Below are 24,953 nucleotides of genomic sequence, written 5' to 3' on the forward strand. Positions count from 1 at the left end.
TATGCTATGAAGTAACTCCTGAACACTTTTACTTCTTTTTCAGCACAGTAGGAAAAACAGCTTTTTTAGCTCTCCTCCTGTGTGGAGCTGTAAGCTGGGGATGCAGTTTGGAAAATGGTCTGATTAAAAAGCACTTCTTCGTAGTGTTTTTCTCAGTAATCTGCATTTTTAAAAAACGGATTATTGTATTAATTGTAATATGACAGTATTCCAAATGCCTTCCCAAATGGCAAGCTTGGCTTTAAACAACACTGTGAAGTCATCTTGTTGCTTTCTCTTAGCACTAAAAGCTGTGTCTGGATTTCTAGTGGTTTATATGTATTTTCTACCATTGGATTTCTAGTGGTTTATATGTATTTTCTACCCATCATCTTCTGTGGAAGGCGTGACTTGTGCACATTTTGGAAGATTTGTTTCCCTAAATCAATGATACTTACACTAAAGGTTTTTTTCATGTTTGTGGAGTCTTTTTTAGATTTTTTTTTTTTTTTTACTGGAATAATACAAAATTTTATAATATTATATAAATAACAGAAATGTATTTTAGATTTAAGTGCTATTTGGAACTGGGACCTTAAGAAATTCAGATTTGGAACAGGTCTGAACTGCAACTGATTCTTTGCTCACTGTAGCCTCCTGGGCCTACCTTAGATTAAATTGTTTTCTGAGGAACCAGAGAACTGTTGGTATATAGCTCTGCTGTTTGAGAAGGATCACTAACTCTGCATCAGTCCTGGCCATTTGTTTGTTCTTTCATTAAAAATGATGCACCTCTCCCCATAAAACAGTTTTGGAGGTGACCTGAACTTCCATTTGAGGTCTCTCTGAAAGGATTGCACACTAGTTAAAATTGATATTAAATGTCATAGTATGATTTTATCAGAGCCCCTGAAAGCCAGTTTGGCTTTGTTTCTACTCATCAAAAGTATGAATCACTAACTTTATTACAAGGTGAGTGGGCTATGGGCCATCTTTCTTGCCTTTATTCAGAAGCTCTTGAAAGTTGTAAAAAATGCAGCATACACTGTCCTATTGTTTTAGCCATAGAATTAGCTCCTGTTTAGAGAAGAAAACAGTGCAATTACCATGTGTATTGACAGCTGGGAAAGAATTGACATTCAGTGCAGCTGACTTTAACAGAGGTATTGAATTTATGTTGGCAACAAAGGCTCACCTGAACCTATAGTTAAGCCTAAGTATTTGAATTTTTATGTGAGTGTAATTTCAGATTCTAATGGGAAGGCATACTTCAAAAGTAAAAGTAAAAATGTTTAATAGAGTTTTGGACCTCATAGCATAAAGAATTTAATGACTTTTCATTAAAAAGTAGCCCTTTTCCTGAGAGATTTAAGGCCCAGAGGTCCACATTACACAACTTATGTAAATATATGAAATTGTTACAACATCCTATACAGTAAGCTCTGATTTAAGTTTTTTTAAAAAAACTCTTCATCTTTGAAACTACCTTTGGATAATTTCTTTTTAATTTTTGTCATTTCAGTTATGAAATAAGGTCTCTATATTGTCTAAATGACTCATGATTTTTGAAATATTTAAAAAGTCACAGAAATCTCTCTGAAACAAAATATAAGAAGAATGGATCCTGTTTTCTCACCACAACAAGCAAAATCTCATGTTTTAAATTCAGAACTGGCATCTAATTGATCATCCATGTATTTTGTCAGGGAGAATACAATGGGTGAAGTTGTCAAAGAAAGGAGTACATTCTTGACAAGGCTTAGAGTTCCAACCTGAGCCACACAATTACATGGGAACAAAATCATCTGCTGAGACTCAAAATGTGCAGAGAAGTACCAATAAGGAAGAAATTCCAATAAAGGAAGAAAAGGAGAGTTTATGGGCAAATCAGCAACTCCCAGCACTCTCAGAGATGTCCCCTAGGAGGTTTTTAGTGCTTCCTCCAATGCCCATCTTGGAAGCCACTGCCTGTGTTGGGAGGGCAGCAGATGACAGCGATGTACACAATGTAAGTCCACCCCTACACAGGTAAGCACTTAAGCCCTTAAGCATTTAAGCACTTAAATACTTAATGTGCTCCTGGAAATTACAATATATAAATATCTGCAACTGCTACTTAATTCAAAAGCAGTATAGTTAATTTATATAGAGTCATGCACATTTAAAAATGTAAAGATGAAAACCCACCATATTCTGGGACCTGGCCTGTTCCACGTTTCAACAACAGTCGCACTCTCCTGCCACCAGACTTGATTAGCTCTATTGCTCTGGCATGTGTCATGTCCCTTGTGCTTTCTCCATTGATTTCAATTATTTGATCTCCTACCTGTCAGGCAAGAAGAATATTGAGTCAGACAGAATTGCAGTAAAATGAGTGTTTCAGGAAGAGACATATTCAATGGATCGCAGGTTACTTGAATGACAGACAGACACATCAAGGTAAATTTGTTCCTGTCTATCTGAGGAATATTACTGGCAGATCAAATAACCTCCAAAGTGGATTCTGAACATGGTATATCAAATGCTGCTAGTCTTCTGCTGAAATCAGTGTAATGCCTTTGGAACTTGCTCACATCTTCTGCATATAAGAGGCTTTGTTGAATTGCCTGACATGGTGGAATCACCAGAACTTTATCTGTGCTACTCTGTTCCACGCAGTGTTGCGTGAGCCTGAGAAGAACTTCGCTGCACTTGCTGTTTTCACAGAGAAAAGAGAGGTTCAAAGCACAAATAGAAACTTCCATCATCTGAATTTCCAAACCTCGGTAGTAAATTTTCACACCAAATTAAGAGTCGCTATGAAGCACCTATTAAACAAAGAAAGGTTAGTGCTATGACACAGGACAAGCAGGTTTGCTGGAGTTCAAAGAGCATACTTTGAACTATTTACCACAGGAGCTTTCTGCTGGGAGTAAGCACAGCCCGTGGCTGAACTGTCTAGTTAGAGCAGCTGAACTCCAGGGTTCTGATTATGGATTTCTGCCACTCATCTCCTGGCCAGATTTCCAGTTAGAGCCAGCTTCATTATTATTTTTCTGCTCTATTTCTACAGCAGTTAAATGTGGCACTGATGTCTGCACATCCCATCCACCCCATCTTCCTTGGCTTTGACTCCAGCCTGCATGTTTTGGTTTTGGCTGGCTTTCCATGCTGAAAAGCTTCTCCTTCAGCAGGGGAGCAGTTGCTTTCTGCTGTGCCTGGTCAGCGCAGCTGAGGGCAATGGAGGGAGCAGCACTGCACAGCTGCTGTGATGCCCCTTTGTGAGAGCCTTCAACAAGCAACACAGTGAGGTGACACCTGAGCCTGGTGTTAGCAGCACCACAGCCTTTGGAATTTGTGTCTTGCAGAAGCCTCCTAGCCCCCTTGGAAGGGCAACCTTAGTGGAACCCAGAAGGAGGGATGATCTCCTGGTGCTGGTAGTGGTGCAGGTCCAGGTGATGGGCAGCCAAGAGTAGGGCATGAGGCTCTCAGGTGAGTGGGTCAGCACACTCATTTGTCAGTGCCAGAGGAACACATTTGTTCAGCAGGATCTTACCTGCCTCACTCTTCACCTACAGCTTCCTCACAGGGTGTTTTCACCACACTAAAACAATGCCTACACATCCTAGAGAGAAAATGATACAGACTTCAAGGTCTTTCTTTCCCTCTTACAAGACTGTCTCAACAAAACCAGCTCTTAGCTGGCCTTGGACACTGAAATATCTTCTATTTTGTATGTTTTCTTTGCTGCAATTGTACTTCTGTCAGCTCAAAGTGTAATCCTTCAGAGGTTTTCCTTCTTGCCTGAGTTTGAAATATAGTATTTACCAAATAAATGTGCACAATATGAAATGTCAACACAACTCCTAGCATCAAAAAAAAAAAAAATCTGGAAAGGTTGTCAAGAAGCTGTCTAGGTCCTTACTTTTAGAAGGACTTAGAAGTTACCGAATCCTTTTGCTCAGAAAGAATGCTAATAGAAGTACTATGGCAGTGTTTCTCAGTAGGAATGAATATAATTCATATTTGTCAATAGGCTGCATTGTCCCAGGATCCTGTATGCAATCTATGCTGATACTTTGTGTAACTGAAAAGCCATTGATCCAAATAATCCCTATTAGCTTTGCTATTACACTTTGTAATTGCTGCAGTATTAAGAGTGGGGGAAAAAAATCAGAATTATTTTGTGCAGGATAATTTTTGCAGTGCAAATTTCTTCCTCAGCTGATTTTCTCTCTTATGAAGAATGCATTTGGTTGTACCATGCAGTGCAAAATTTAAACTATTTCTGATAGCCTTCAGGCCACACTGACACACAACACAGGTGCTCTCTGGATCGTGGTGAGATCTCCCCCAGGTCTGGCCATACACGGCTCTCTGCATCCCCCAGACTTTTGGACAATGCAGCTGGCTCACACACTTGGAGCAAAAAGAGAAAATCTGTGTTACAACTCCTGTAACACAGACAGAAGATGCATTTGTAGCATCCCCATAGGGATATTAATCAGGCCAAATACATAAAAAATTCAATGATTTTGGAAAAACCAGTTTCTAAATGCCAGTTTTTCTTTTTGTGGTACATTGCCTGGGTAGACTATATTTTGCAGAAGGTATTTAAAATGTTCTTGTTAGCATGTCTTGAGAGAAGTGCTAGATTAGATCAAATGAAATAGGTGTTTTTAACACTCCTTGATGAATAGCTTTAAAAATTAGTACTGAAAGCTGCATAAAGAATGTACAGTCCTTCAAATAAAATCCTCTGCACTCCAGAACATACAGACAGAAAGATTTTAATACAGTTTAATATGTAAAAAGGTTAAGTTAATGTCACATTTTTCCCTTGCTGTTTGCCTTCTGTTTTCACTGGTCAATATGCAGGAACTATCTTGTATTAAAGTAACCTTTTCTGTATTTCCGTGAATTCACATTTTTTTTTCTCTGTAGGCAGCACGTAGCTCATTTGATATTTTCTTTCATTATAAAATATTGTAGTTGATTTGATATTTCATTTTCTTATAAAATATTATGTGCAAATAACTTGAGAAAGCTTTAAAAAAAGGCTAGCATCTTGGTTATGTGACTGAAGGAGGGGAGAGTAACAAGTTTGCAAAAATTAGGTGCTCTGAAATCTACATCAGACAGGGTGAAACCAGAGGTATAATGCATAGTTACAGAAGCAGTGGGTTAATTGTGTTCCTTGCTTTTGTGTCTTGAGGCTGACTGATGTACAGCTGAATTATACTGCCTTTGCAGCATAAGCCTATCTCTGATTAGATGAGAAAAAAGACAAGGAAAAGTTGTCAATACTCCTACCTCAAGAAAAGCTTCAATTAGACTTTGCACTCATATCTGGAAATTCATAGAAAAGAGAAAACCTTGGCTGAGGAGTGGTTCCCCGTGTGTCAGCAAGGTAGAATTCTTGGTTTTTTCCTTCAGTTAAATCTTGAAAACCTTTCTTTCCCTCCATGATGTAGATTTTCTTATGGTTGATATGGGACAAAACCATGCTGTATGTTTTCTCTTTGTCCAGGCATTCAAATATGCTTTCTCTCTCAACTTTTCTATTGTGGAATAATTTTTTAGATTTGTGGGGCTATTTCTATCTTTTCTAAATCCAGTGATTTTTAAAGAGTGTCTCACATATATGCACATATTGAAGATACACCAAGGTGAGGCCAGAGGTAATTGCAAGCATAAAATCTGTGTCTGTTACATGAAATCCTGATTTCTCTTTTTAGGATCAAAAGATGATTCCTGCAGTTTATGCCACACAGAATTTCTCTACACTTCTCTTCTGGATCCTTCCATGTCTGTTCACAGTGTCTAAACTGAAGATATTATGAAGGTAGAACAGATCAAAATGATAACATTTTTTTCTACATTTACTAATAATGTTCACAGAACAAATTCCTTGCCTTTTTGTAACACATCAGATTTGCAGCCTGTGGTCAGTTTGGATTCTGAGCAGTTACCTCACATTTATCATCGTGCATCTGATTTCTCTGCCCTAAACTGAGCACTGTGCACCTCTGTGACTTTTATCAGATTGACTGCTTTAGTACGAAATTTTTATTTTGAAACAGTCTGTTTCTCAAGGTCTTTTAAAACTCCCTATGAATAGTGACACACTGGCATCAGCAAATTTTATTTTATTATTTATCAGTAGGTCTCCAATTATTAATGGAATATTGAACTGAGTTGGTTTCATTCCAGGCACCTCAGAACTAAATTTGTAATTACTATTAAGGAGCAAATCATTCAGAGCAGTCTTTGAGAGGAATTATTGTCAGTAACCATGTTAAAAGAGATTCCACCTCGGGCCTTAACCATTTAATGTGGATTTCATAGAAGGTAGTGTTGAAAGGTTAAAGGAAGATTGTACATTCTCCTCCTTCTTTTTACACATAAAATAAGAATGAAAATCAGACATAAGAAAGAAAAATTAGTCTGGTGTGACAAGATTTGCTTTCCACAATTCACATGCCAGTGAACTTTCTCAACTTTTTGGTAACTTGTCACAGATTATTTCTGAGCACAAAAATTAAAGGAAATTTTCTTTATTTGTCTTTAAAAATGGGGTATATGTTTTACTTTCTTTGGTCTAACCTTCTTGTCCTCCATGAATTCTTAGACATAATTACTAATAATCTATAAATTGACTTAATTTAGTAATATAGCATACATGAACATCAACAAGTTCTGCAAACTTGAATCTAAGTATGCTTTAAGCAGTTTTCTCCTTATTCTGATTTATACTGATTTCTTTGTTTATGTTTTTGGGAGCATCTCAATGGAGACTGATAAAAGGAAAATCCTGAATATTTCAGCCATCTCATCAGGCAGTAGATCTCTTTTTTCCCAGTTCTTCATGCTCCTTTAAACATGTGAAACAGCTGGATGTACACTTTCCCATCCCAACAGGCAAGCTCTGCATGTGGGACACTCCCCAGGCTGGCATCAGCTCTGGTTTTTAACCTTCCTGGTGGTCTTCAGCAAAGATTACAAAGCAGGAATGATTTACCTCTATGTCCTCCAGGTGTTTTCAGCAGCTTGAGGGTGAAGCATGTTGGCAAGACAGCCTGGGACGCTTGCCTGGCTGCTGCTCAAGCTGTATTTATTCTGAAGAAACCAGTTTTTTGCAGCTATGAATCTGGAAATTTTATACACATTGCTTTTGCATTGTGTTTCTTTCTTCCTGAAGAACGTGGCCACTGCTGGGTTTCCCTGCTGTTTGGGAAGAATACCTACTGAAACACACCAGTTCTCCTCCTCACCCAATGCCACTTGGTAAGCAGAATACTCCTCTATTATATTCTTATGATGTGCAAGCACAAAGTAAACACTGAATGCTTCACTCCCTTAATGTTTTGAAATCTGTTTAAATGCAATTATGAAAGTAGTTTGGTGTATGGAGAGTGTTTCTTTACAAAATCTGTTTCAGTTCAAGTTAATTCAGATGCTCCATCCATGTGTAAGAACAACTGAGCTATAAAATTGGGCAACATGTTTTCTGGCAATAATGAGAAGATAATATTCCTAAGGAATGTTTAAGTAACATCACTATTGATAGGTTAATTAGAAAGAAAATTGTAAAGCTTCTCCAAATCATTAGAATAAAGTGCCTCAAGTATATAGTGGGTCTATCTACAGAGCCTTTGTTCTGGCCATATTTTAAAGCAATTATTACTAGTCTTGTTAAAAAAAGCCAACCATACACACAAACAGAGTTTCAGAAACAGGGTGAGCTAGAAGGGAAACATATATAGCTTTAATGTAGTAAAGAGGTTTTTCCTTGCTTGAGTGTGCTTTTAAACTACAGATGAGAGCCTTGTGTACGTTTGCCTCTGTTGGAGCTTAAGGAACAGTCTCTAAACAGGTGTATGGTTCCCAGTTGCATGAAGTTAAATTAATTGTGTATGCACATTTTCAGTCTATGTTAGATCTAATGATAAAAGCAGCCTCAAGTGATTTGTGTGGAGGACATTGCTATCTGTCATTTTATTAATGCATTTTATAATTAAACCTCAGGAAAGAGACAAATCACATGTAATTATTTTTATATGGGCATTCTATTTTTATAACCGAAACACTTTTACATGTTATTTGTTGCAGTTGTTATTGTCAGTTGGTCCAAAAGGCTGAAAAATTGTCTGTACTTGGAGACCACAAGGCAATTCCAGAGTATCTATTTTGGTGAATTTCCAAGTACTGTCAAGCTCTAGCATCATTGCCTGGAGTTAGGCACAGGCTGGACATGTGCTGTGCAAACCTCCTCACAGCAGAGAATGTGTGCTGCCTGGAAATCCCACGTGTGATAGGCAGCCTGAGCAAAGCTGTGGGGCTGTGGTAATCTTGGACTCCCTCCAGTGCATTTTAGGTATGTGAGCTTGGATGTCTCAGCAGGTGACATGGTAGTTCTCTTAGGGGGAATTACAATAACATGTCTCATGCTACTTTTGAAACAACTACCTAAAATTTGGAGTGAAAAAGTCTTTTTTTCTGTGACCAACCAGCACTTTAAGCAGTTGGGGCTTCTTACACCTGGAAATGCCAGGCCCTTTGTTCCCACAGAGAGATGGTCTTGACTCCTGCCCAAAAGAATGGGGAAAGAAGGGACACAGGACATGGTGCAGAGCAAGAAAAGACCTTCACACCACTCCTCAGCAGGAGCTCTAGCTTTTTTCTTTTTACTTTTTCACCTTTATCTGAGAGAGAAAGAAATAATAGTGCTATCTGAGAAAGAGAGCTTGTAAAGTGGAAAATGTGCATGCCTGATTGTCTGCAAAGAGTGGGGAGTGCAAGAGGGAAAAATGGAGATTTCAGCCAGGAGGGCTGAAGAGACAGCAAAGTGGATTTCTGGTACTACAGTACACTTGATGCCTTTCACAACATTGCTGCAAAATAATCCATGTATGTGTGAAATAAACCTGTCAAAGGTAAAAGGAAAATGCATTGCCCTACTCTATTTGATACACTATTACTTTTTCAAAACAGAGGTAGGATAACTCATTGTAGCATAACGTAATATTAATAATATCTACTTCACCATTAGAATCAGGGATGGGATCCAATAGAGACTGTGAAAAGAAAGAAGAAAATTTTCTGGTATCTTCTTGATGGTCTAGGCAGTTCTTATCAGGCAAAAGCAAAGCAAATTCAAGGTCTGACAAGCTGATTTTATAGATCCTACAGAGAAAGCTGAGAATGGAGATTCCTTTGTCCAAAGCTGCATCCACACAGCAAAAGAGAAAAGAACATAAACTCCAACAAGATAAAGATGAAACCACAAAAAGATTTTGAGGAGGAAAAATGCTGAAATGTAAGCTCTAAGAAGATATTTTCAAGCTTACCATAAGCATGGAGTCTGTCAGATCTCAAAAGATAGTTTGGGCACAAGGTAGCAAAGACTGCAGAAAACAGATGAATTCTTTTCATCAATTTTCACTGAAGAGGAGGGCAGCAAAACTCCTGCAGAGGATCTGCTCACTGCAGGGTTGAGTGAGGAACTGACTCCAACAGCAGGGTCCGTGGCAAAGATTTTATAACAGACTGATGAAACGGATAGTGAGACACTACCAGAAGCAGATGACTTTCATCCTCAGTTCTAAAGGAATTTGGATATGAAGCTGTTCAACTGGTAGCTATAGGATATAATCTACTGCTTAAGTCAGTAAATTGCTGAATTTCAAAGGAATGGGAAGTGGCAAGTGTGACACCAGTCTTTAAGAATGGTCTTGGAAAGTAACCAAGCGAATCTCATGTTCAATTGAGCAGATAGAAGGAAGCAATAAGGATGGTGAGGCTTAGCTGGCACATGGATAATGATGATATAGTGGGAAGGGGTCAGCGTGGCTATTGTAGAGGGAAGCCATTCCTCACAGATTTATTGCAGGTCACTGGAGCTCTCAATGACTATATAGATTAATGTGATCTGGTTAGTATACTGACATTTTCAGAAAGCTTTTAATAGTAAAATCTTCAATAGAGGCTCTGCTGTGGGATGAAAAAGAATCAGGTCTTCTAAGCAGGAGATTAAATTCTAGGGGGAAAATGCTTTAAATAAGTGGTCAATTTTCACAATCAAAACACTTCACCACAGTGATTATTCTGTTCAGCACACTTGCAAATGGTGTGGGGAAGAGGTGATAGGATTTGCAGACAGCACATTACCATGCAGTATTCTTATATCTAAACTTAAAAGCTTTAAAAAAGATGGCACAGTCCTGTGTGCTAAAGCAGCACATGAAGTCCAGTGGTGCTGAGTGCTAAGCACCACGTATAGTACATGTGGAAAATGATGTACTCCATCACTCTCAATCAGCCATCACCACTGAAAACACACTGAAACACACTGTCCTTGTGCTTAGCTCACTAAGCTGAAAATGTCAGCACAGCCAAAAACCCAAACAGAATACCAACTGTTAGGGGGAAAATGGAGAAAAAAGGAGAAGCCATTGCTGTGTCATTTAGGAGCACCAATATCCTGAAAACTGCAAATTGTTCTGGTGCTTCCACCTCCAAATGAATGTGATACATTCAGAAATGGTTTGGAGGAGGCCAGTGAGGATGGTCAGGGGTAAAGAACAGCTCCCTTTTGATGCAAGGTGAAATAGACTGATCAGGTTTAGTACATGATATAGATCAATAGAAAAAAGACTGATATGCAGAATGATGAAGTAAGGCTATTATATTGTAACTACAAACAACAAAAAGGAGGTTTTTTTTCCAATGCAAGCACTTTGACTTGGAATCCATTGACACATTATATCTGGAATGTCAAAAGCATGAGTACATTCAAATAAGTGGTTAAAAATAGTCCCAATGCTGAGTCTTAGAAAAATATATAAACTCCTGACTGACAGCATCTTGGATGTTATATGCAATGAAGAATCATTTCATACTTGTCCTAAATTCCTTTTCTAAACATCCTTTACTTGTCCTTGTTGGAATGAGGATACTAGGCTGGTGGGCCATAGCAATAGGCCTCATATTTATCCTTTTACTTTCAGAGATGAGCTCTCCCAGTTTCCACTTGTCATGATTTGGGAAAACAAAGAAGAGAAGTCAATGCCTATGTCATTCCTGTTGCTGGACAAATTGTTTTAATTAACAGAGCAGCATCATGTGGTGTGCTCATCTGTTTTCTAACACTTGATTCTTAATTTTTAAGTTAGGGTTAATTAATTTTTTAGACCTCAAAACCTTCATAAATATTCTATAAACCCAGATTTAAATAAGATGCCTGCCTGCCAACTAAGTATTTTAGTCTTAAACTTTAATACTTAACTATTTTTATCATGATTATTAACTTTTTTTTTCACAGCTGGCTTGAAAGATTTTGCTACTAGGCATAGAGATAGAAGGATGCTTTGAATGTTCCAGACTGGATAAATTTTTGTAAGAAGGATTTTAATTAAGTGTGTGAGAGGAATACTCTTTATCCTTACCTTTCTGCAAACAAATTCTTAAAACCACAGATTTTTGGAGAAATGCTGAATAATAGTTCACCTACAGCTAATTCGCTCTTGATTTATTAAGCTTTTATACTGTCAAAATATATTCAGGATCCCCGAGGGCCTCAGTATGCATTTCTTTGTTGTGCAAACAGTAGAATGTTGATCAGCTTTATGTCTGCATGTCAATATATTCTTCCTTGAGTTCTGCCAATTACACTAACCCAGAACTGAGCTCCTCTTGCCACAGGCTGGCATCCAGCTCATAAGCTCGAGTATCCCAGTTGAATTCTCTGAGCTCAGATCAATCACACCTAGTCTCTCCACAAGTGAGGCTGGGCAGTGATGTATGTAGTAGGGAATTGGAGTGTGAGTTAGATTACCCCAAAGGGACATCCAGTTCAGTAGGAAAGCACAGCTAACATCTTCCTGTACTGTTCAGATGGATCACAAGTCACAGAATAAATGGATGAGACTAAGAATATCTTTGTCTTTTTGTTCCATTGAAATGACAGTGTTGACATTCACTGAATGCTTATTATGAAGGTAAGAGTTATATTACTGCAGAAAGTAAGCCAGGTATGCTGCAGGTTTTAAGAGTAAGTGCTACTTATGTAGAAAAGATGGGCTGCCTAACTAGCATCAATCACTCTGTGGGCATTTGTCTTCCAGATGTGTGCACAAAACCTTAGTCAAGCTGCTGCTGGTGGAGCAATGCATTTTCCTGGAGTGTACTTCTGTCCCTGATGTGCGGGATTATTCCAAATATTAGTATTATATACATTCCAAATTTTCAGTGGGGTTTCTGTCAGCCTTCTCAAGCCCTCACTCACATCAAGGGTTCAGCAGCTGAGTCCCTGCTGTGCCAGCACACCATGTGGAAATGACCTTTCTAGCTCTTAGGACCTATCACTGCTCCTCCTACCTTTGTGCTTGCTGTGGTTAGAGTAGACTTGCAAAGAGGCTTCCCAGCAGCATCCACTTTCCTCCAATATTCTGAATATAAGATTTCACTGCTTTTTAGGACCTGGAGAAGCTGAGGACTTTCATGAGTCACTCAGCAGTATGTCAGTCTTGTTCTTTCTTTTCAATCTAAAATAGGATTCCAAAGCATGCTATATCAGCAATTAAAGATTAAACTGGTAAATCCTTCATTCATTTTTGGATGCTGGGATTGCCTTAAATGTTTATAAAAACTCATGACTGAGCAAGCTATTCCTTCATTCTTCCTGTTTCCTTGCTGCAGCTTTCTTGGTTGGATAAAGAAATGTCTCTATCTGTCACCTACTCTCTTTACTGTGACAACTGTTTCTCTCTATTTTTAATGCTTTTTGCTCTAGTCACTCTCAAGCTGAGCTGAGCTACTTGCTAACTGTACTTACTGATTGCAATCTTAGGTGTTTTCCACTTCAGACTGTAGGAAATCATCCTTTAATATGGGACCAATCACTGATGGAACACCCCAAATAGATGCTCTGTTCTTCATTAACAAGAAATCTCAGAGAGGCTCTACACAAGTAAGGAGTCAGTGCAGATTGTGGTGGCTGCATAGCAAAGTGATGTCAAGGATTTCCATTTAGTGTAGAGTAAGAAATTGTTCATTTTTCCTTTTAAGCTTTGATTTGATTTGATGGTCACTGACAGAAAACAATCAGTCCTGTTGATGATCAGTGCTTTTTTCATATTTTCCCATTTTCCATATTCCTTTAGCAACAGGATTACAGACAGCTGAGATAACCCTGCAAAGACTTGGTTCTGGATGGACTGAAGAAATACAATAATGTATAGACACCAGAATCACAAATGTTATAAGGTTCCTATGTATGTTATGACAGGAACTGCGTGTGGTTTTTGGTACAAAATTTGCTTATGCAGTAGGAATCTAACAAATGGTATGTGGTAGTCCAGGCATTTCTGTTGGATTTTGTCATCTTTGATTTGCAAGACAACAGCAACTGAAAATTAATTTTAAAAAAGAATGAGGATATTTTACACATGTTAATATGGACTTATAAGAAGTATCTATGGAAGCTGTATTACATCTGAGCCTCAGAAAGGGAATGATTCCTTATTTGGTGGAAACTGACAACTGATCTACTAAGAACCTAAAAATCAAGGGCTGAAAAAAAGGGATACAGTGATTAAGTAACTAGATGAACACCAAGCTAAATGTGTGCAACATCTAGCAATAAAGAAATGTGAAATGGAAAAACACCACAATGAAACAAGAGGAAGACTTCTGTTTTGAATGGTATAAAAGACTTTCCAAGCACTGTAGGGTCCTAATTAACTCATCTCTGACTACCTATTCACTGAACTCTGAACAATTTAAGTGATTTCAGGGCGCCCTGACTTGAGATGTTTGGAAATGTCATATTGAAGGGAGACAGGTTTATGCTGTTAAACTCCACAGTTATACAGCATGTAGAAAGCCCAGATGCCTACATACCACCTGTTCCTTTGAGAAGCCTGAAGAGTCTTAATGGCAACAAATTTATTCTGTGAGACATAATTAGCTATAGCCAACTAATACAAGCCACCCTACTGTTCAGAAGCCTGGACTCCAAATTTTTCAAAGGGGGCTTTAAGTTATTTCTCTTACGGCTCAAGAGAGTGCTTTAATATCAGATTATGAGTTTGATAGTAAATCTGTAACTCTTTTGCAAACAAAGAGGAAAATGTCAGTTTTGAATGTTGCTGAATACATGGGTTTTGACAGCAGTTTTAAATCTAATATTTATGTCCTCCATGATTTGAAACTTTAATTCTGTTTATTATTATGGGAAATTATTAAACACACTAACTGTGCTGGTTTGCAGAATGCCATGAACCTGACCACAGCCTAGATTAGTTACTGGTGTGAGCATCACTGTGCTGCTCACTCAGCAAGGTGGAACAACCAAGCAAGGCCACACAGACTCTTATGCAACAACACAGAATCTCATAATTGACACTATAGGAGCCTCCTGTCCTGTGTTTTTTTTTGTGCCTGGTTTTATCTCCAGCTGTGTACAACTGAAACAAAAAAGGGATGCAAACCACAGAAATGCAACAAATGGGAAAAAAGACTGAAGAGTCAAAGCAGAACTGCAGAGCATGAAAGATGCAGAATTCTCTGTACCTGGATTTCAGATGTCTGTCCTGCCAAAATATAAGAAAAATATGCAATAAAATGAGAAAAATAATGTAGCATAAGGAGAGATGAGGAAGCTGGAGATAGGGCTAAATGGTGCATGAGGACTGAGAAAAATGAGTTGACAAGACAATGAAAGTAGAGATGTCAGAGATGAGATGTATGGCTTTTGTGGAAGATGTGAAAAAAAGGATGTAGCTCACAAAGTGACAAAATGCCACAGATGTACACTGTCTATAAAAAAAGCACATTTTACCCTCATTCTTCAAGAATTTAATGTTATTCTGTACCTTTGCAGCCCTCAGCCACAGGCTCTTTGTTTGACAGTGGTTTCAGTGAACTTGCTGGCTTCTGGAGATATCATTCAAGGCAATAAGAGATGTGTTGATCTTATCTCATGTCTAGCAAACACTATGATCATGCTTAACAACCCCCCTGAGAGCAGTAAGGAACTTATCCCTTCCTTCTAAGACAGGAAGGGATAGAGATCTGCAAGCAGAGCTCTGCCAATCATTGTCCTCAGCATGAGGCAAGAATAAAACATAAGTTAGCATGAGCCTTATCTAAATAGACCTGTAAAATTGTTTCCAGTAGTGTCTGCTTCTTCAAAGACTGTGGGGACTTTGCTCCACATTGTCTGTGTTATGTCCCTTGTCTCTGGTGACAGATTCAACTCAATATGACTGTCACTGACAATGTATGTGCCATGCTCTTGCCCTACTCTGAGAATGGGCCTTGCAGCTTTATTCTTAATATTGCCATCACCAGCTAGTTTCAGTGTTTTTCCCTGCTGTTAGGATTGCTTGAGAAATGGAATCCTGATGTGCTGAGACGTCTGCCAGTCTGGGAAAAGATAACAAAGGCACTAATAGTTATCCAAACTTTTTTCATGGGTATTTTAATGCATCCTTATGGATATCTTATGGAACACAGACATAGATAGGTTTTTTTAGAATTTGCCATTGTAGCTTTCTCTCTGTTCAGCTGTCAGAATTAAGTCAGTATTTACATATATTAGATATATCTATGTAAAATACACTGTCAGTATTTAATTCCAGTGTAGTGAGGAGGTCCTCCCTTACAGCAGTCTCCTGTGAGGAGCTGCCATATATTTTATCCATAAATTGCAGTAAGGTCTTGCCACAGTTAATTGTGGCGTATGGCCTGACATATGATTTTATATGAAGCTGCCCTTAAGGCTGTGGGTCTCCAATACTGGTTGAGAATAGTTTAACAACCATGTGGGCAGAGGATGCGTGCAAAGAATCAGTTTTCTGTAGGCCACTGGGTCCTTTGATGGGCATTTGCTGCCCATGTCCAGTGATAGATGAATCCAGGTTAAACTAAGATATGCTCGGGCCTTCTGCAGAGTCTATGGGCTCAAATAAAAGTCTCAGTGCATGTGAAGGTGCCATGACAAGACCATGAAAAGGGATTCATTTGTTGAACCTCATGATTTAATGCTGTGTCTATCTAGGCTGGCACAAAGGGATCCCTGAGTAGAAGAGCAATAGGATTGGAAAACTGATGAACTTTGTATGACATCAATTCAGTGCTCTTCCACCTTTCCAGTTCCCACAACAATTCTGCAGAAATTCAAAATAGAAAACTTCATCTGTCATGAAGTGCAATTAAAGACTATTTTAGATCTTTTAATCCTAAAATGGGGTGTTCCTTGGTGAATTTGTTCCCAATAAAAACACAACTTATCTGGTTTTATTTTTCTTTTCTTGGTTTTGTGACTGGGAATAGGGCTGCAGTTATGTGTGTTATTTCTTTTTATAAGCATGACTCGCACCTTGTGCAGATGCTTCAATGTTTCTCTGTAAAGTTTCAGTTAAATTAAAGGAGGCTGTTCAAGGAGGAGGAAATAGCAAGCAAAACAATAATGGAGACAAGTAGGTCACCAGAATGACTCTTAGCTGGAAAGTGTTCTGGTAAGATCCTACCACAAAAGCACGGTTTGCTATCCTCAGTGCTGAAAGCCTAGGATCAGGGAATCATGTCTTTAAGGACAATGGTATCTAAAGCAAGAAGCATTGCCCCGATTTTTGCATGTTTTGCTGTAGAGATGCACCTGTGAAACAGAGAGATACAGAGATGCAACAACCAGCCAAGAAGTATGAATGAACCTGCATTGTTAATAGCTGATGTAAATTTAGGAAAGGGAATCTGCTTCCTTTGTCCACCTTCCTATGTAATATATTTCTTTCAACAATATTTATTTTTCTTTTGCTTCTATTTTTTCTATTTTTGTTTTGATCTGTTTCTTGAGCTTCTGCTGTCCATCAGTCACAGGTCACTGAATATAAAAATCTTTCATGTTCCCAACCCATTTGTCAGGTTAAAATGTCTGTGAGGCAGGAGACTAAAAGATAATGCTCAGTGACAAGGATGCATGGGAGAACTGGTTCTAAAGAATGATGCTTTTAAAAGGGAGAAAAATCCCCAATTACAGCTATCTGGTCAGAATAACACTTATTATGTCAGGCTCTATGTTGTGGCCACTACAATGAAAAAGCTTTAAACCAAGATATTTTAGGAACTGTATTAGCAGTATTCATTAACACATACAGAATTTTCCTAATGCAATTGAAAAAAATACAACCCATATTCATGTTAAATACTTTCTATATTTTGGCTATTCCTAATCTAACTTCATTCCTTAGTACTAGTTTGTTTAAATGGTGCACAGATTTGAATGTTTATTTCCTAACTAATACAGGCTATTATTTGATATGAACACTCTTCAAAGGTGTTATTTTGTTTCTTTTCTGTATTCTTAGCCATATGTTTCCAAATATGTGATTCCAGAGCTTATTAAAAGCACAGCTTTTTCTCTGTCTTTAATCACATTATAGCTACTAATGTACATCTTGCATGTGGCTTCTCATTAAGAGAAACAGACAATGATAATACTAAAACAAAGGAAAGAATGAAGATCAGAGAAGATATTCTAAAGCTAAAGTTCCAGCTGCAGCACAAAATCACCTGCATTTCACACAAAAAATGCAGTGGGAGTATATCTCCATTACCAGCTGCCTGCCTGACTGCCCTGCTGGCCTTCCTGACATGGGGACTTCTTTTGCTGATGCTGCCAGTGCCAGGGGCTTGCACTCCATGATACAACTAAGGACTAACTAAATTTTGCAATTCTGCCAAGTGGCCAAGTTAAGAGTAATTTGAAGCACACCAAAACTCCTGAGCTATACACAGAAAGACAGTGCTCTTCCAGCAAGACATCAAATTTGACCAGATTGTTTAGGCTGTGAAACACAATAAGTGCAACAACCATGACATTTGTAAAATCTGTTCTTATCACTGTACAGAACACAATTTTCATTGCCCTTTTTTGAAATTAAATATTGGTTGAACATGACTGCACTAATTAGATACATAAACAACTTTTTATGTTGACTCTTGGTAGTCTTGCCTATGTTTTTTCCTTCTCATTTTTCAGTACTCACAATTCTGCAAAGTATCAGCAGGCCTGGATGAATTTATACCTTGTCTTTATCACAAATGCACAGATTGAAGTCTCTATTTTTGATTAGGTTATTTTTCCTGTATAGACTGTGTGTTTGTTCTTTTTTTAAACCATGATCCCTACAAACAAGATTAAGATCAATAAACAAATTTAGCAAACAGTATAAAGGTGACTTGCTTAAATTAGTAAAACAACACAGATGATGGCTTAGTTTTCATAATTATCTATGTCCTACAGTGATCACTTTGCTTTTGTGATTAGAGACCCAAAAGTCAGTTAAGAAACACCAAACTTTGTCTGAGATTTTTAAGTTGCTTAGATAAGAGTTAAAATAATAATGACAAACATTTATAACATGATAAAAGGTATTATTAGCCAGAAGTAATATGTTTATTTGTGAAGAAACTACAGGGATCTACTATGTGTATCCACTAATTGAACAGAATAGGCTTATTTTATAAGAGGTATTTGGCATTATTTTTAAAAATCTGATCAGAGGTGAAAAAAGCACTTTGACCCCATCACCAAACATATCTGTAAATGTTGAAAACAAAATGTCACAATGTATTTTACTCACCCTCATCCTTCCATTTCTTACTGCTGGTCCATCTTCTGCTAACCTCAACACATACAAATCCATTTTGTACTCCCTTCCTCCTCGGATACTAAACCCAAATCCTTTGGCTCCTTTCTCCAAATCAACGGTGAAATAATCAAAGTCCTGTTCAATCAAATACAAAATGAAAGACAATTAACCATATGGGCATTGTGGTATGCATTCAAGAAAATGTTAAAATCGATCTCTTCAAATATTTATTGATCCACTTGATATAAGCAAAGGTCCATAGAGAGGTCTGGGAGGGAAACTGTGATGTAGCTTCTGATCCATTGTCAGCCAAGCGTGCAAGGTCCATGGGAGCAGGAGAAAATAAAGAGAAAGCTTGGGTTGTGCATTCTGTTGATTAGAGAATTAAACTGGAGGATGTAGGAAACAGCCAACCCAAGAATCTCTCTAGATGCTAAGAAGCATCTTATAAGGTATGCACATGGGGGTAGAGATTTGCTATTTAGATACTGAAAGCACAATATTTTCATAAGGTTCTCTGGATCCCATTTGGGAATTTCAGTATTTTTCTTGATATGGTTTATGTGTCTGGTTTTGAAAATATGGACATACAAACCACCATGGTTCCAGCATATAGTGTCCAGAAGTTTACAGTCTCCTATTTAATACTTTTTGACCTCTGTTTTTCCTGCCTTTATGTAAGGAGAAAGGAAGGTCTTTTTCAAAGTCTGAACTTTCAGCTAAATCCTCAACCTTCAAAACTGTCAGTAAATATCTGTCACCAGAGGAATCTTGTCCAAGGTACCATAACTCTTCATCTAACTCATCATCTCTTTGAATTTGTCATATCATGCTTGATGTCAAAGAAACTAGTTGCATGGGCTAGTTTCTACTCGTCCAAACTATTACCAACAGAAAATTAATTTTATCAGTCAGGATTTTCATTCCTTTATTTATTTATTCTGATTAGATAAAATCTTAATTTTCAAGAATGCTGTAGAAATGCAGTCTGACCTAAGAACACCTACGGTTTGATAAATATGTCCCAAGAATGAAAAAAACTCTGCTGATGAAAAGGCTTTTTATGTTAGAATTTTTGTTTCAACTCTCCAGTACCTTAAAAATGGCATTCATTTAATATTACAGCCACACAATTATAAATGTAATGTTAATTTAAAGATCACACAGTTATACATTAATATTAATGGCTTGGAAGTAATTTCCTCTACAGAGAAGCAGCAACTCAGAGTAGCACCCTTTAATGTGTCTTCTCCTTCCACAGTGGCATCTTCCTTACCAACATCCATGACCAGTCCTACTGACCCTGCTGCCTTCTGTGTAGGAAGGAGCGCTCTGGGCGCGTCTGCCTGTACCTGGGGCTGCCTGTACTCGGACAGGGGGAACTGCCTGGTGTCGGGGGAGTGCTGCCTGTAGTCCATCAGCGGGGGCTGCCTGTAGTCCAGCGGCGGTGGCTGCTGGTAATCCATCACCGGCGGGTGCCGGTAGTCCAGCGGGGGCTGCCGGTAGTCCGTGGAGGATTGCCTGTAGTCTGTAAACGGGGGTTGCCGGATGTCAGGCTTCACGTCCTGCCTGGCTTTTACTTCTGACCTGTAACTGAGGAAGGCACAATGGCTCCGTTTCAGACAGTAGCAGACCATTAGGAATATGCACTGAGTGCGGCACTGAGGAGTGAAAGCCAGCTGCTTGGCTGCAAAATTGCACGGAATAAATGTTCACAGAGAAGCAAAACTCTCAAGGGTAAATAGTCAAGGCATCTGAAAACAGCGAGTGCTTTTGAAACATGGGCATAAGCAATTTTCCCTCAGGTCATGCTATGCAATTTTCCAGCTTGTATCAGTGACATCAGGAGTAGACTCAAAGGGACAGGAACAGAAAAAGCATCTTGTTGATTCCCACTTTGCCTATAATGAAGATGAAACTGCATGTGAAAACACCCATTATACTCACTACAAAATAATTCACTGAGTTTCTAAAGTGGTTTTTTTCCTCACTTTTTTATTTCTATTTTTTTCCCCATCTTTTTATTTCTATAGAATAAGTGGAATATCAGTCCAGTGTATATCGCCTTTCAATGACATAAAATATTATTGTGAGCTACTTAAGATTAAAAAAGGATAAATTCTTTGTCTTAGCTGTTACCTTTTTAATGAAAGGTATTCTTTGATATAACATGTTAATATAGTGTGTATTATTTTTATTATACACTCCCTATGATGCTATCTGGCTAAAAGCCATGTCAGTAAATTCATGTCAGTAGTTATGCACAAAAATAACACAAGGTGAAAAGAAAGTAAATTTGGTTATGAGGAACTAATAACAAGTAAAATATTTCTTTAGCTGGTAAATGGTTACAGGGAATTAAGTCCTAAAATTTAAAAGAAAATGTGACTTTCTGAGATACAGTGCCTAGTTATTTACTTTATTCAGATGGGAATAGCACATGGAAATCAGCACATAATGGCACTTCAGGGTGAAGTAAAGAACATTCCTTATGGCAAACTTCCCTACCTCAACCATGTGGTGTGCTAAAGAGGCACAAAGAAAGTCCTGAACACTTTTAGGGAGATAATTCTGTAATAGTAGTTTAAGGTTATATTTTAACAAAAATGTTCACATAGTGGATATTCTTACACTCTTCCCTAGATGCCAAAGGAAATATTTCTTTCCTGTACAGGAAATAGACATTTCAAATTCTGCTTTAATAATGGACTGGATGTTTTCAGTCAACCAAGTGACCATGACTGTTCATGGATACATACAGATACAGATATATATATATAGGCTTTGAAAGTGATTTTGAAATGTACTTATTGATTACAAAAATTACACTCTGAAAAAATGACAGCATTGTTTTTGATTATGTTGATTTATATATAAAATGTAATCTGAATCTAAATGTTTAAAATTGTCTGAAATGTTTCAAAATTTCATTAATTTATTAATGTAGTTACAGTGAAATTATGGCTAATCATTCTATACAATAGCTTTAATAATCTGAATGTCTAACCAGACACAAAAAAAGTCAAAACTATTTCCCTTTGAATTTTCTGAGAAGATTAAAATAGACTGATGCCACAATTAGTAAGACCTGCATGCATACATGCAAGCCTCTTACTTTTTTAGTCAGTATCATGATCCTGTAAAAAGAAGATAGAGGACAAACTTACTGTGAGGCTTACTGTGATACTGAGCCTTAATATTGGAAGTGAAAAAAACCACCTAGTTAATATTCCTAAGAGTTTTAAAATCTTATTTTGGTAAAGAAGCAATGTATGTGGCTATACAAACAAGCTGTAATCTAGTTTATGAAATCTATTGAAAAATAATACTGTATGAACTAGCAAGAGTTGACCTTTTTCTGAAATAAGAGTCATCTTTAGGCAGGTTCCCAATATATGGCCACAGCTGCATATCAGAAGATGATGTTTTTATTCACAGATGGAGGTACTGTAATTTTTGCTGAATATGTAAATGGTGACATGAGCAACTAGAGCTTACACTTTTCAGTAAAATTATTACAGAATTTCTTTCTGGAGCTTTAATTAATAAAGTTTTCTGCTTCAATCTAAAAATTCCCAATTTAATAGATATTTAATACTGACTTTCAATAGCACAAAATTACTTTTGTGAAAACTTTGTATTGAATATTGTCAGCAACATATGTCTTCTAGGAGGTGATCACTTTTGGAGAAAGTAATCAATGAAATATAAGGCAAAGTAATTTTCCTAGTATGACTATTGAAAGAAAATAATTCTGGGCAAGTGAAAGTACTACATCTGTTAAGCAAGGAGAATTAAAGGATGTAGTGTCTGAATCACAAGTCAACTCAAGTATTTCCAGAAGAGAAAAGTTACAATCCTATAGCTAGCATCATTTGGGGAAGAGGATCTTGATGATATGTGTTGTTTACTGAAAATTAGCATAAAGACAGTCAGTGTAATCAGCCTCGTTTAACACGCTAAAAAATAATACAAAGACTAAATAGTGTTGATTGGAGGTCACAGAAACTTGTATCATCCCACAGCCTGTGTGTGCTTTTTATATAAACAGCATTTAATACAGCTGGCCAGAAAATTTCTGTCCCCCAACCATTTGATTTCCATTATAGATAAATTTGCTAATGTATATACATAAATTACACATAAGAAATTGGCTGGTAAATGATACACCAGAGATTAAACACACCATAAAAAACAACTTCCTGACTCCAAACTAACATGCAAGGGGAATAATAAAAAAAAAAAGACCATTGAGAAAATGCAAAACCTGTTCTCGTGTCCCTGTGGCTGGAGGGGCTGTGGAGGCGGCGGCTGGGCCACGGGGCTGTGCTGGGCCACGGGGCTCTGCTGCGCCAGGGGACTCTGCTGGGCCATGGGGCTGTGCTGCTGGGCCATGGGGCTCTGCTTCTCCGAGCCGGGGGCCGAGGCTGGGCTGTTCAGCTCTGCAGAATGGGGACACAGAGGTTAAAGGCCTGTCACAGTGCAGCATTTAATAAAGGGCAAAGGTACGCAATAATAATTTTTGGTCGCATGCTACGTCTGCAAATTTATGCTTTGTCGCTTTTACTCTCTCAGGTTATAATTAGATTTTAAGACATTTGAACCTAATGGTCTCCTTTTGATAGTCTGTGGGATCTGAAATCTTGGTGACTTCTATAATTCTGGTTGACACTGTCACTATTTAAAACACAATTGAACAAGGGAAATTGCTTCCATGTTTCACGTATTCTTTTAAAACATAGAATTACTGATCATAGAATGATGGAATGATAGACTGTTAGAGTCACAGTGTAGCTTGGGTTGGAATAACACTCAAAGACTGTTTAGTCCAACTCCCCTGCAATGAACAGGGACATTTTTAACAAGACCAAGCTGCTCAGAGCCTTGCCCAACCTGGCCTTGAATTTTGACAGGAATGCCAGCATGGGGGATCTACCACCTCTCTGGGCAGCTTGTTCTAGTGTTTTGTTACCCTCATCATAAAAAAAGAAAAATCACTTTTTTATATCTGTCTGAATCTACTCTTTTTTAGTTCAAAGCTGTAAGATCACTTGTCCTGTCACAACAGGCCCTGCTAAAAAGTCTATGCCCATATTTCTTATAAGCCCCCCTTAAGTACTGGAAGGTCCGAATAAGGTCTCCTTGGAGCCTTGTCTTCTCCAGGCTGGACAACACCAATTCACTCAGCCTCTCCTCATAGGAGAGACACTCCTGCCCCCTGATCATCTTCATGACCCTCTTTTGTACTGCTTCCAACAGGTCCAGAGGACCCCCCAGGTGGATTCAGAACACCAGGCTGGGTCTCATGGGAGCGCAGTAGAGGGGCAGAATCACCTCCCTCAACCTGCTCATCCATTGAACGGTCCTCTCATCAAATTCATCTCTCTCTGGTTTAGAGAGAAGGATGCTGTGGGGGTACCATGTCAAAGGCTTTACAGAGGTCCAGATAGGTGAGATCTACAGCTCCTCCTTTGTCCATTGTTGTCCACTGATGTAGTTACTCTATTGTAGAAGGCCACTAGATTAGTCAGGCTGGACTCATTCTTGGTAAAGCTGTGCTGGCTGTCCTGAACCACCTCCCTGTCCTTCATGTGCCTTAACACAGCTACAAGATATTTGAAATGCTTTCCATTTAGAAAAAAAAAAAAAAAATTTTGAGAGAATGAACATTTTACTGCGTTCTCCATTGTTTGGATGACAGCCCTGTCACACAAACTAAAACACTGGTGTCCTTACATTAGTTCCTGCTGTCTTTGAGTTCATCAAGAGTTTCCTATCTTTAAATTTCTGGGGACTGTGAACAGCAAACCCAATCTCAATAAATTCTGACTAACCATTTAAACTGAGGTTTTATTTCACTGTATTATGTCAAATGACCAAGATTCCACATAGGAACACTGCAGAAAAACAGAATCATTTTTTCCAAACAAAACAAAATTCAAAAAGACAGAGAGATTGGCATAGGAAATATGGTTTTGTTGCTTTGCTATAAATAAAAGATGCCAATCTTCATTCAGGCTTCCTGCTGGACTTGGGGGGGATACACATCTGGTACTGAGCTCATATCAAATATATTTCTTCCAACACACTAGCACAGTCCTGTTCACCATTTACCTGTTAGGATTCATAAATGAGAAAGACTCTGCCTAGAGGAGGACAGAGCACTGCAGAAGTTTGTGCATTATCAACAGCAAAGGCAAATATGTTTTTTCTATTCCTGCTTGCAACAGAAGGAGTGAGGCCAGTGTGGCATAGTGCAAAACAAACAAAATGGACACACATATGGCTGAGCATCCCTAACAGCAATAGGAACACATGATACAGATCTTTTCTACA

At 38.1% G+C, this 24,953-nt stretch overlaps 1 protein-coding gene and 1 long non-coding RNA gene across 25 annotated transcripts in view; one reads left to right on the forward strand and one right to left on the reverse strand.

Moving 5' to 3' along the window:
- The window catches only part of MAGI2 (membrane associated guanylate kinase, WW and PDZ domain containing 2), a 696,944-nt gene that overhangs the window by 20,975 nt on the left and 651,016 nt on the right, over window positions 1-24,953 (reverse strand). For 23 of the 24 annotated variants that reach the window (XM_077783658.2, XM_077783653.2, XM_077783651.2 and 20 more), the window contains 4 exons: window positions 22,885-23,059; window positions 19,970-20,210; window positions 18,609-18,752; window positions 2,167-2,305 (listed from right to left, as the gene is read on the reverse strand). In XM_077783658.2, the coding sequence (XP_077639784.2) occupies window positions 2,167-2,305; window positions 18,609-18,752; window positions 19,970-20,210; window positions 22,885-23,059 (699 nt within the window). The remainder of the gene's footprint in view (window positions 1-2,166; window positions 2,306-18,608; window positions 18,753-19,969; window positions 20,211-22,884; window positions 23,060-24,953) is intronic. The other variant, XM_085569316.1, reaches the window with a different exon arrangement.
- Window positions 2,301-15,145, forward strand: LOC146763508 (uncharacterized). Its single transcript, XR_014952045.1, has 4 exons — window positions 2,301-3,450; window positions 5,697-5,803; window positions 7,160-7,245; window positions 8,071-15,145. It is a non-coding gene; the product is annotated as an uncharacterized LOC146763508 (long non-coding RNA).

The sequence above is a fragment of the Lonchura striata genome, chromosome 1A (assembly GCF_050655825.1).
Source record: "Lonchura striata isolate lonStrDom1 chromosome 1A, ASM5065582v1, whole genome shotgun sequence".
Lineage (NCBI taxonomy): Eukaryota > Metazoa > Chordata > Aves > Passeriformes > Estrildidae > Lonchura > Lonchura striata.